Source organism: Chiloscyllium punctatum, chromosome 8 (genome assembly GCF_047496795.1).
Source record: "Chiloscyllium punctatum isolate Juve2018m chromosome 8, sChiPun1.3, whole genome shotgun sequence".
Lineage (NCBI taxonomy): Eukaryota > Metazoa > Chordata > Chondrichthyes > Orectolobiformes > Hemiscylliidae > Chiloscyllium > Chiloscyllium punctatum.
Genome location: NC_092746.1, coordinates 107,989,695 through 108,003,540, shown reverse-complemented (window position 1 = coordinate 108,003,540; position 13,846 = coordinate 107,989,695). Strand labels below are relative to the sequence as shown.

The 13,846-nt window shown below is 36.8% G+C and overlaps 1 protein-coding gene across 2 annotated transcripts in view; it reads left to right on the top strand.

Annotated features, from left to right (window-relative positions):
• The window catches only part of rbm33a (RNA binding motif protein 33a), a 162,425-nt gene extending 148,879 nt beyond the window's left edge, over positions 1–13,546 (top strand). For both annotated transcript variants that reach the window (XM_072576224.1, XM_072576223.1), the window contains exons 18-19: positions 1,127–1,215; positions 5,544–13,546. In XM_072576224.1, coding sequence (XP_072432325.1) covers positions 1,127–1,215; positions 5,544–5,595 — 141 coding nt within the window. In that variant the 3' untranslated portion in view covers positions 5,596–13,546. The remainder of the gene's footprint in view (positions 1–1,126; positions 1,216–5,543) is intronic.
• The last annotated feature ends 300 nt before the right edge of the window (positions 13,547–13,846 follow it).

Genomic DNA, 13,846 nt, shown 5'->3' with positions numbered 1-13,846 from the left:
AGATGACACCAAAGTTGGAGGCATAGTGGACAGTGAAGAGCAACAGGGCCTTGATTAGATGAGTCTATGGGCAGAGGAGTGCCAGATGAAGTTTAATTTCGATAAATAAGAGATGTTGCATTTTGATAAGGATAGAACTCTTACACTTAATGGTAGTGTCCTGGGGAGTGTTGCCAAACAAAGAGACCTTGGAGTACAGGTTCATTGTTCCTTGAAAGTAGAATCACAGGTAGACAAGGCAGTGCAGAAAGCATTTGGTATTCTTGCCTTTATTGGTCAGTTCACTGAGTATAAAAATTTTGGGATGTCATGTTATGTCTGTTCAAGACATTGGTTAGGCCACTATCAGAATACTGCTTTCAATTCTGGTCTTCCTGTTAAAGGAAGAATGTGGTTAAAATTTAGAAAGGCTTTCAAAAAGAGTTACAAGGGTGTTGCTGGGGTTGGAGGATTTGAGATATAGGGAGAGCCTGAATAGTCTGGGCTATTTTCTCTGGTCTGTCAAAGGCTTGGGGTGACCTTCTAGAGGTTTATAAAATCATGAAGGGTATGGATAGGGTGAATAGCCAAGGTCTTTTTCCCCAGAGTAAGGGAGTCCAAAACTACAGGGAGTAGTTTAAGGTAGGAGGGGAAATACTTAAAAGGCCTAAATGTCAACTATTTCATATGGTGCATATATGGAATGAGCTGCCAAAAGAATTGGTGGAGGCTGGTACAATTACAACAATTAAAAGGCAGCTGAATGGGTTCATGACTAGGAAGGGTTTAGAGTGATATGGGCCAAATGCTGGCAAACAGGACTAGATGAATTTAGGTTACCTGGTCGAAATGGACGAATTGGACCGAAGGCTCTGTTTCCGTGCTAAGCATCTCTGTGATTCTGTCTTTATTGTCCTGAAGTCCTTTAGCTTCGAAGTGAATATGAATTGTCATATTATAGAATTAAATATGGATTCAGTACAGAAGATAATGCTTATGCTCTTTGGTTCAGCTGTCCAATTAGCAATTCTGCAAGCATTTATACAATTTCCTTTTGAAAATTACTACTGAACCTACTTCCACCACCCATTTTCCAAAAACACCCTACATTACTTCTTCCTGATGCCTTTTTAAAATATTTTTGCAGGACTTCAAGATGATGCGAGAGCAACGAAAGGCCATTGCAAAATTCAGGGAGCCTGCACATGCTTCAGCGTTTCAGCAGAAATTCCACAGGTAAACATCCTTTTTTTTACTTAGGGAAAATTTCACAAGATGCATATAGTAAAATTCGATGAAGTTTAGCAATCAAAATTGTAACTCAAGTGAAACAGATTTTCTATTTATATAAAGTGTGTACATTTGGATGTAATGTTTCTCCACCCTCAGTTCCTCGATTTATATTTAAAAAAGCAAAGAATTGCGCACACTGGTGATCTGAAATAAAAGTGCTGGAGAAACTTAACAGATCTGGCAGCATCTGTGGAGAGTGAAACAAAGTTGACATTTTAAGTCCAATATTTTCTTAATAGAATGAAACATTACCTGTGTCTGTCTGTCTCGCTCTCTCTTGCTCTAATATTTTCTTTTATTGCTCAATTCTTTTGTTCTGTTTCTGGGTGTTAAGGCTTAACAGACTGTCAATTCTAAGCACTGTACTATTTTGATGCCTGACATGAAATTCAACACAGGAGTGAGGATTTCAACTTCCTCTCCCTGAGCTAGTCCCCTGTCACTTTGCATTGTTATGCCTTTACCCTAAATTGTGCGAACACTTCATTGAATGTAGTAACCAGGGCCTACACTAAGAGAGCTCTCAGAACCAATTTTATTGTCTGAATTGCCCCTGTTGCTTTGTGTACAAATTGCCCAAGAACAAGTGGAGGCTCCAAATGCTGGTTACAAGATACTCTGGTTTCCCTTAAGCTCACCTTTATTCAAAATTTATACACAATTTCTATGGATGATTTACAGTTGGGGACCGCATGTAGTGTGTCAGAGTTTGCAGAAGGTATTGAGTGGCAGAGTAAAGTGTGCAGAGGGCTGTGAAACTTTGCAGAGGAACATAGATAGTTTGATTGGGCAAAGGTCTGGCAGATGGAATGCAATGTTAGTAAATGTGGAGTCATCCATTTTGGTAGGAGTAACAGTGAAAAGGATTATTACTTGAATGGTAAAAAGTTGCAGCATGCTGCTACACAGAGGAACCTGGCTGTCCTTGCACATAAATCGCAGAGGGTTGGTTTGAGGTACAACATGTAATTAGGAAGGCAAATGAAATTTTATCCTTGATTGCGAAAGGGGTTGATTTTAATCGCGAGCGAGGTTATGTTGCAGCTGTACAGGGTGCTGGTGAGACCACACCTGGAGTAGTGTGTAGTTTTGGTCTCCTTACTTGAGAAAGGATGTACTGGCACTAGAAGGGCTGCAGACGAGGTTCACTAGGTTGATTCTGGAGTTGGGGTGGGCGGTTTGGCTTATGAGGAGAGACTGAGTAGCCTGGAATTACATTCATTGGAATTTAGAAAAATGAGACAGGATCTTATAGAAACATATAAAATTATGACGGGAGCAGGTAAGATAGAAGTAGAAATGATGTTTCCACTAGCAGGTGAAACTAGGACAAGAAGGAATAGCCTCAAGATTAGAGGGAGCAGATTTAGGACTGAATTGAGAAGGAACTTCTTTACCCAGAGGATTGTGAATCGATGGAATTCCCTGCCCAGCGAAGTAGTTGATGCTACTTCAGTAAATGTTATTAAAGCTAAGATCAGAGTTTTTTTAAATAATAATTTTGATGCCTGACATGCCTAAATGATGCCTAAATAATAAAGGAATTAAGCGATATGGTGGGAGAGTGGGTAAATGGAGCTAAGTCCATGAAAAGATCAGCCGTGATCTTATTGAATGGTGGAGCAGGTTCAAAGGGCCAGATGGCCTACTCCTGCTCCTTGTTATGTTTATGTGCCTCCATAGCTTGCCATTTCTTTGGCTTTCGAGCAGTTTTTTTGTGTCTTTCCTAGTTAACCAGTGTTGTGCAAATGCATTGCACCTGTTAAAATTCTACAGGTTCCATGAATGATCTTGGCAAGAAACCTGGCATTGGGCTTTTGCCATGAGTTGACATGAGCACTAGTTGGAAACTTTTATTTGTTTCAAACCTGAAGTTTTCAACATGCTTATAGTTAGCTTTGGAAAGTGGAGCTCACCTAAGACCTCTGCCATCACTGATTCTATGCAACATTGCACTCACTCGTCCCCTAAGTCATTTTTAAAACCTAACTGCTCCTCATTTATTGGAAAATTTTCCATGGCTTTGCTACGTTCTGTTTTGATATTTTCCCACTTCTTCACATCTTAAAACATCATCAGGCTCATATCAGCTAATAAGGAGACAGTTGTGTGCCATTTAGAATACAATCAGGCAGGGCCAAGATGATTGTGAATGGAAAATCATGTTTGAAAAATTTATCAGAATCTTTTGAAGGGGTTGATAAAGGAATAACAATTGATGTGCATTTGGATTAATGAGGTGCCACGTGAGTGGTTACTGGCCGTAGTAAGAGCTCATGGTGTTATAATGAGATTTTGATAGATGGAGAATAATATGAGAAACTCTGAAGTTTGTCCACTTCAGCAGGAAAAATAGAAAATCAGAATAGTATTTAAATAGAGAGGGGCTATAGAATACTCAGCAACAGATATTTGTATGTTCTTGTACATAAATCATAAAAATTAACATATAGGGGAACAGCAAGTATTTTGAAAAATAAATGGAATATTGGCCTTTATTGCAAGTTGAATAGAGTTTGACAAGGAAAGTCTTACAACTGTACAGGGTATTAGTAAGACCACACTAAGAATACTATAGAGTTATAGAGATGTACTGCACGGAAACAGACCCTTCAGTCCAACTCGTCCATCCCGATCAGATATATCAAACTAATCTAGTTCCATTTGCCAGCATCTGGTCCATATCCCACTAAACACTTCCCATTCATATACCCATCCAGATACCTTTTAAATGTTGCAATTGTACTTGCCTCCAACACTATCTCTGGCAGCTCATTCCATACACACACCACCCATTGCGTGAACAGGTTGCCCATCAGGTCTCTTTTAAATCTTTCCCCTCTCACCCTACTATGTACAATTTTGATTCCTTTACGCAAGGAGGTATTTTCTTGCATTAAAAGCAGCTCAGCAGTTCAATTTCTGAGGTAAAGGGATTGTTTTGTAATGAAAATTTGAACAGATAGAAGTTAGATTAATTGGGGGAAAAGAATCATGGTTGTTGAAAATCAGAAATAAAATCAAAAGTTGCTGGACAAATGTAGCTGGTTTGGCAGCATTATTGGAGAGAAAGCAGAATTAACATTTTGGGTTCCAGTGATCCTCCTCCAGAACCTTACAGGAGTTCTGAACAAGGGTCACTGGACCCAAAGCGTTAATTCTACTTTCTGTCCATAGGTGCTGCCAGAGCTGCTGAGTTTTTCCAGCAATTTCTGTTTCTCTTACATTGATTGGAGTTGGAAACATGCAAGATTCCTGCAGACTGATTGCTGAAAGGATCTTTGTAATCAATAACTAGAGAGAGTTTACAATAAAACATCTCACATTTAAGACTGAGATGAGGAATATCTTCTTTTGAAGGTTGTTAATCTTGTCTCCCCAGTAAGCAGTGGAGCTGGGGCATTGAATTTAGAATTGGATTTTTGCTCTATAAGTGAGTTGAGGGTTAAGTCTACAATCAGATTAACCATGACGTAATTGATTGGCATAGCAGACTTGGTGGGGGGGCTGACTGGCAGACTCCTGCTTTTGTTGTCACCCTAAAATTTTTTTTATAAGCGAGTTATGGGTCTCACTGGCTAGATCAGCATTTATTGCTCATTCCTAATTGCCCCCTGGCAATCAGAATCCATCATATTGCTGTGGATCTGGAGTCACATGTCGGCCAGACCAGGTAAGGATGGCACATTTCCTATAAGACACCAGTGAGTCAGGGTTTTTATAACAATCAGCAGTGACTACATGCCATTGGGCTAGCTTTTTAATCTAGATCTTTTATTCAGTTCCAATTTCACCGTCCAACCTGGTGGGATTCAAACCCAAATATCTAGAATATTAGGCAGTGATTTAAGATTACCAGCCCCATGGCATATCACTGCTTCCAATTTACATCCCAAAATGCTTTCTTGTTAATGAAATCCTGATGCCACATCCTGCTACATTCTGAATCAAATTTATTGTATTGTTTTAGTTATTACTGCTAGACTTCCATTCCATCATTTGTGCAGAGCTATCAGTCATCATTCTCCTTGCACCATGTCTTCCTAACTCCTTGTATCATCTTTTATCTTGACCGTCAGCAATTAATATGAAACCTCTGTTTTTAATGGTATTTGGTCTTCTCTTATAAACATGGCTATTTTGTTCAGTATTTGACATGCCTGTTCATGAATTACCTTGGAAGACATAACTAAAACAATTTTACATGCTTCTTTTTCTAACCCTTGATCTTTGGAATGTTTCACATTACTTTTCCCTTGCACATTTCACAGGCACATGATAGATCTGTCTCATATCAATGTGGCACTGATCATGGATGAATGATTATTCTTGGAATGAAAACAAAGCCTCGCTCTCATGCAGAAGTTCAGATCAAGTCAAATTAAGAAACAAAGTGGCTGAGCTAGCATACAATGATCAATTTCTAACCAATGTGTATGCTATTAAATTGGTGAAACCAAAGGAGTTGGCCCAGATCCAGTGTGGGATGAAGGATGTGATGCTTCTGAAGAAGACTCTGTTTGTACTCTTGTTTCCACATGTTTATTGTTTGTTGTCACCAAATGGAACAAAGTCTTTTGCAAAAACACCTCTGTGGATTCAAAATACCACAAAAAAATGACTTAACTGTGAACAGTGACTGAAGTAGGCACTGTAGAAGTAGAATGGCTGCTTATCAAGCGTAATAGAGAACTTTTAATGGTGAATAACATTAGATAATGGTTGCTGCAGAATTCTTTCCTTGCAGGTTTATAGTTAAGTGCTTAATGTGTACCCCTTAAAACAATTTTGTACCTATAGTCTGACTAGCTTCAAAATAGCCCACCACTTTGCCCTACTAAAGTAAGAGTTAGCTGAAAGGAACTCTGATTTGCATTGGGAAGTGCATGTTAATGACTGTTTCAAGTGTAAGTTAGTCCGTTGTTTTAAATCTCTTGGAAGATGCTTAACTACAAGACTAGAAAGCAACTTGAAGACAGTGTTTTGGTGAAGGTGCTTGCCTGTTTATTGTAGGTTGGAGTATGAAAAAAATGAAAGTAATTCTTTCTGTTGTGTCAGTAAGATGCGCATTATTAATTTCACTGAAAAGCATCATTTGAAGGCAAAATTACTTGCATATTCAGACTACAAAAACACGTTCAGATTCCTTTTGTTCAGCAACCAATGGAACATCAAATTATTTAAAGAGTGAAATATAAAGAATCTCAACCAGTTTCCAGGTCAAATATTTCAAATACCTGATGATCATCTGGAATACAGCTATTTGTCATTGAAATAGTAAGCAAAAGTGTGAATTAGTTTGGAGCTACAGATTGAAGATAGTCAGATTCAGCCATTATGTGAATACTGCCAGAGCAGTAACAGAATGAAAATCCTATTACTTTGTCACATGTTAATATGTAGCTGGTTTGTTCCACACTATAGAACATGAGACTGAACAAAGAACTCCTTCTGGGCTTTCTGCAGGCATTTTGAATGTTTCGTTCATGGTTGTAACATAAGGTATTCATTGCTATGATACTGTACATTTCTCAATGTGAAACGTTTTGAATTAAACTGGGCTAAGTTCTAACAGGCATGGCGAAACATTAAACTCCAGAATCACATTTTCATTCGCCTGTCTGTTGGTTGGTGACTTTTTTAACTATAAAACTTGCTGAATTTCAGCCATCCATACAAACAAATGTTTCACTGCCAGAGGCAGTGACTGCTGACTTGCTCAGTTTCACGTCTTGGACTTGCTGGTGGAATTGTTCAAACACCAGACTGCCAAAGCAGATGGACCTCTGCTTCTTGCCGATGACAATGAAAACTGAAAGACCTTCAGAAGTGCAGTTGTTTTGCAAGGCATCTTTTGGCTAGGGATCTTGTGCGGTGGGGACAGGAGAAGAGAAAACGATTTTAGGTTTTTTAACAAGTATGTGCTACATAGCAAAGTCTATGTCTGTCTGTATTTCGGAGCACATTTTATGGTATAATTTTGTACAAAAAGGGATACTCATCTTCCCCTTGAAAGATTGAGAGTTAATAATTTGAATTGTTGTCTTGCTAGTTATATCACCTGCATCTCAAATGTCCTGAAGGATATTGTGGGATTAAGTCAGTTTTTGTTGACCTCATCAGCCTTTAGTATTTAGCTCAAGTACAGCTGTGAAAACTGTCATGGAGGATTTGATAGTCAAAGAGACTGAAATACGACTTATGTAGAAAGATACATGGATGTTTGTAAGATTGTAACACATCCTTTGAAAGAGTTTGCCCTGTGTTGCCCCATTTAATAAAACCGTCTAATAATTATTGAGGCATAATGTGCTTCAGATTTGTTGAAACTTTCCCAGCTTTTTCAGATGTCGCAGCTCATTGAGGATTTGTAATTGCTTTCATAAAATAGATCAGTAATAGATCTGCATATTCTGTTAATGCTCATTTATGGCTGTGAAATGCAGTTTCTTGCACTGTACGCAAAGGAGGATTAGCACTGATGATCCACAAAGGAGAATATACAGAGTAGGAAATTTCTGACAATGAAAGGCAGAAGTTGCAGGACTAGGAGTAAATTGAGTTTATGTGCAAGTTTCTTTTTCATATTGGATGCTGAATCCTGAGTGGGCACAAGGATTGAAAGTATCATGCAGATTTTCATTTTAGTTTTATCAGGCTTGCCACAGACACTCATTTGAAGTAGAATTTTGCCTGGGCATAATGGAGCTTTCTGTGCCAATTCTCACAAGATGAGGAACAGTTTGATTGTATCATGGTCACATTTAGATAGATTGAAATGCATTACAAATGGTAAGGGTTATTGGCCATTATTTTGTTTTCTCATTTACTTGAGTTTGTGTGATGTCGTGCACATAAAATTCATGAGTCAGACATTTTAGTTCTTTGTTGACATTTGTCATCTTCAATTGAGAAACCTAAATGGGTTACTACTCCTGCATATTCCCAGTAACACAATGTGCAGCTCGTGTTTTATATATATTTATATATACTTATCTGTCTTCTATTATTGAAACAGCAGCTTGCATTGCTGAAGTCTTTTGAGAGAGAAGTATTTACCAGTTTATAATAATAAGCTTTAATGGCACTGGCCATGTTGACACATGAGAGATGAGGTGGGGCAGGACATGTCACATTAAAAATGTGTTTGGTAAAACTTTAGCGTATTGGGGAAGATGTGCTGCAACCATCATCTGAGTTTTTCACTGCACATTAGTGGGTTTCATGTAAAATGCAAAGAAACATTTGTATGGCAGCATGTAAGTAGAGCAAAATGCTTTCAAGTCATCAGTGGTGTTCATCTACTTTTTAGAAGTTGTGCATTAGCTAATAATTTCTGAAGTTGCTTGTGTTTTTTTCCATGTATCTTAGTTCAAAATTTGTTGGATGCAATGACTATTGACCTGAAACAAGACATCCTGTGTATTAATACATTTTATAAAGATCACAGTTCTTCCATATGTACTTTCTCCTGTTTATTTACATGGGTCTTCTTACTCAGGGGTGACATTTTGCAAATTCCTCTGTGTGTCTGTGGAGCCAAATTTTTTTCGTCCCTCATTCAGTGAAGTCATTGTGAGAGTAGTAGGATGCACTGGGGTTTAAAAAAACAAATCTGTAATCTGTGTTACAGTTGAGCTTTACTTAGAATGTTCTGAAGATGCTAGGCATTTTTGTGTCCATTATGTCGCTTCTAAATTTGTTGCCCTATACATTGTAGGAAGTAAACTTGTAATAGTCAATGAGGATTGTTGAACCCACCTTGACAGTTTGAAGGGGCATGCTTCTAAGTGGATTGCAGTGTACACAATTATCCTTTTTTATGCCATCTACATACAGTATTCTAAAATTAGTTGTTGCCTTGAGGTGCTCAGATACCCTACATTTTTTGAATGTGGAAGCAGTAAATCAACGCAACATGACAAATGACTTTTATGGTGTGTTTTAGAGAAACATTGAGTCATGCTAATTCTTTGACAGGACTGTGGTTTCATGTTCTAAACCATGTTAGCTGAGCTCTCATGCCAGTTTTAAAAAGTAGAATACAGCTCCTCCTCAGTTGAAGTAGTCATGACTTGATGGTTCATAACGCATCATCTCAGCCAATTTTCACTACATCTGCTTACCACAGTTTAAAATGTTTGGCATTTTGCGGACTGCATTCTCTATGCAAGACTTTGTTGGAGAAATTTTAAAATGCTGTATGTAATTAATATGATAACAGCTCTTAGCAAAGCTTCCTCCAATCTCCTATTTCCCCCCCAAAAAAGTGTCTGTTCCCAAAGTGCTCTTTCTTTAACACTAGTTACAAATAGTTGCAGGTGAACTGGAAGGAAAGTTGTCTCCTTTATTTACTCTTAGGTTATTTGTTTTAAAACACATTCAATTTGTGTTTAATAGACTTGTGACTGGACATGTTTAGTTGTAATTTTGGCGCAATCATAACTGAAATCTTTAAAAGTCTGCAGTTAAAACACTAGCTTGTTTATAACAGAAGATTCTCACTAACCCTAGACACTACTTGTCATGCTGCCCTCTCTAACCCATTACACTCAAGCCTGCACATAACTTGAAAGTCTAGGGAATAAGCTTGTTTGGCACTTAGATTCAAATAGATGTAAATATTTTAAAGTGCTTTATAGAGGAGATGAAATACCCTGTAGATAAGTGTCAGTTTCGTGGAAATATAAATTAATGAAGCTGGCACTGTCCTGATTGAAGAGTTAAAATGTAAAACTGTAAGGGAACAAGACTAGCTATTTTCTCCCTTTTTAGTTTAAAACCCTGTAATGTCTTTTAGTCTTAAGCTGTTGCTTAACATTAGAATTATGTGATATTTTAAGACCTGAGCTATATTCTGTTTAGTATTGTATTATATGGTGCTGCTTTTGCACTTGTGATGTTCCTTTAGTGTAGCATTGTTCAAGTTTGTCTCGCTTTATTTTTGTGATGTTGCTTTATTTGCTTTTAATTTGGCTTCACTTACTCACTTAACAGATTTTACTTATTTATTTATATTGTGTTATTTCCTGCACTTCTAGAATAGAAATTCTATTAACCTTTCTATATGAGAGAAGGATTAAGAATTGATTGATCCATGGCTCAAAGGTTTGATATTTGTTGAGCTATTAAACAGCCCAGTGTTCAACTTGTATTTAACACTACACAGCAAGTCAAATGCTTTTGAGTTCATCAGTCCTCCTTTTATACCTATAACCTCAATGCTACAGAAATAACCGATTTTTTTTCCCACAATCATTTTTGTTTTTTATATAATTTCAGTGCAATATTTATATCTGGCATTTTTAATACCATTTTTATCTTTTTATTCTTTAAATAGCTGAGTTCATAATTGTTTTTGTGCAGAGCTGCTTCTTATGAGATAGGGTGCTCTTTCACTAAAGACGAAAAAAATGCACATTTACTTAAAATCCGAGATTGATGAGACTGTGCACATCTTTCAATTTGTTTCACTTTTAAATTGGTTACTGTTTCATTAGATAATATCCAGTGGGTAATTAAATATTAAGCATTGCTGCAGTTCTATGTGGTTAAGATCTCAATCCAAAGGATTTTGTGTAAGACCTACATTTTAATTGCCGACTAGGTTGGTGCTGAAAATTGTGACCATCATATTGCAAGTGTTTGTGAACAAACTGATTCTCATTGAATCTTGGTGTAGCTTTTATTAGAGCTCTGTATAGAACACAGTTGGGAAGGATCAGTGTGTTGTAACATCAGCTTGTATGCTGTTTTGTCTTTGTATCTCTTGGCCCAGGCTTTCCACAAAAAATACATTGCCAATAACAGCCTCTGTGTCTAAACTTACGAAAGCTGAAGTTTTCCTCCATTGCGTAATGGTGATAATTGACTGCTTGTAGGGCTAGCGTTACATAGACAAACAAGATTTTCATTCGAATTCTGAATCCCAGACTGAGGATTTTGCATGTTAAAGTTTGAGTACTGTATATGTAAATTGTAATACTTTACACTGGAAGACTATAGCTTTAAAACCTTCAACTTACTGTGGCAAGATGCTGAATTGAAAGTTCCTTTCCTGTAGGTCAGGATGTTGCTTTTTTTAAAAAAGATTGTATTTGGCACATCTTTAGTTTTAAGTTATGGTTAAAATTATAGTACTGTATTACAGAATGTATTTGCTATCTGGCATTCTTGAGTAAATTATCAATGTTATCCAACCATGGAAAAAAAAACTTCATTTTAAAAATGTTTTATCAGAGACTTTTTTTAATCTGTCACTTTGTGCACAGAGTTGCATCCTTTCTGCTGAGCAGAGTGTGACGTATATCGTACATCAATATTTGATTTCATAGATTATCTTAGTTTGATAGCTAGGCAGATCAGTCAGAAAATAATAGCATTGTCTGTTCCTTTTTAATTGTAGTTTCACAAAATATTGCTGATGGTCTTGGTTAATGGTTTTCCATAGCAATAGATAGTCTACCAATATCGCAGTTGATGGTTACAATGGGTGATGTGAGTTGTGTAGTTGTAAAGATCTGTCCTTATTTTGATATTGATTGTGTTTTATTAGTTGGTCACAAAGTATATGTAGCATGAAAATGAAGCTCATCGATCTAAAGTAACTGTGATTTCAAATAACTTCTGTTCCACCCAGCAACCCAAATGACTAGAACAGTTACATAAGTTACACATTCCCTTCATCCATGTTTTCTTTCCTCCTCCTGAGCATTTTAGGAAATACTGCTCGCTCAAAAACTGCTATTTTAAGCCACATGATTTCCCTGGTATCATTTCTCCAAGCCTGGGCTGAGGGTTAGCAGGGAAATGGATATTGTCTGTGTGAATGTTTTAAGTGTGCAATGTTGCTCACAATTGTGTTCTTTTTGTAGGGAACAAGAAATATGAGCTGGTGTTGGAGGTGAAGTTTCTAACATATTATCTCTTTCCCACCCCCCTTCCCTTCACAGATGCAGCATTCTGAGCAGATTGCATTTATCTGGATAATAATTTTTGCCTGCAATAATTTTTTTTATCCATAGGGAATTTAATGTTTTTTTAAAATTATTATTTCTTAACTACTATGGAGATCTATTTGGTACTTAGTGATATGGTATGGTTAGCATTTTCAATTCTTCCTGCAATGTAGTGTGCGTACATTTCGGAAAATGCTTTCATGCTTGTCTTCACACGTTGACAAAAACTGTATTTGTTGTATGTGTGTTTTCTGATTTACAGTTTAGGCTTTCATTTGACACTGACCTCTTCCATTCTATTTCGCTGTTAGGGAGGCAGTTTCACAGTTGCTCATGTAATAGTGAGCACTGTTTTAAATTTGTTTTTGCAGTCCATTGTAATTACTTTAACATAACGAGGTAGCTTCTTATCTAGCTGCATGTGACATGAGTGACATCACATTCTATGTTTAATGGCTGAGGAAAGTTGCTATGTTAGTCTAGCGGATACTTTGAACTTTTATGCTTGAAAATTTGAAGATAATTCACAAAATAATAGCTGAAGAACATGGGCACCATCTAAGTAGCTCTTTTTTAAGTAGTTGTCGAGAATCCACTGAGTGGATACACTTTGTTATGAAAGTGGTTTGTGATTTGGTAATACCTCATTTTTCTGCGATTATACTAACTAATTTACTAATTGCATTTTGTTACAGGTAATTCATGGAGGCTCTGACCTATAGCCGTGCTTGTCAAATGTATATTGAGATTTTCCTGATGTATGTCACTAACTTGCTGTTTTTCTTACAGTTTAAGCGCACAGGAGGAATATAGAGGGATTGCCTATCACTTGAGTTGCCCACTGTTTTCGGTGGTAGAAACGATTAACAGTTTAGCAATTCGACACATGAAAACTGAGCACAGTTAACTTAAAAGGGTTGTTGTATTCAAAGTTACATCTATCACTGAAGTTGATCCTTCCTAACCTGAGTTTACAATTGGGGTTTAAGTAGATGTTCTTAGGAGATATAACACGTTAAACTTAGTAATACTATGACACTGTGACATTACGTTGGAATACTTGATGTAAGAGTTTTTAATTTCTGGTGAATGGATTTAGAGTTGTCCAAATATAGTACTGTACTACATTTTATAAATGCTTAAATATTCTGTTCAAATTTTCAATTTTTTTGATTTTTAATCATTTGTGGAGTCAATCAGATTTTTGTTTTTACTGTTTTGTCTGTTAAAATATTGACATTTTATATTCAAATGAATTGTATTTGTACTGCTGAACTGAATAGAATGATTTGATAATAAAAACATCTTAAAATAAACTTCATATCTTTTGTCTTTATCATTAACAACTTGGTTCATACCATACATGAGACACCTCTTCCTTATTTCCCACTTGAAAGTTGAATAATTTATTGCCAGTGATAATTAGTAAACACAGATTTGTCATGTTGATTCCAATTGAGGCCTGTCTTTTCCGTAGCACTATCCCAGTATTCCCTAGTGTTAATCTAAACGATCCCATTGCGCTATTTTGAAGAGCGGGGTTTGGGGGGGTGCGTTATCCTCGTCTTACAACCATTTATCCCTCAGTTTACAAATTATCATAGTACTGTTTGTGG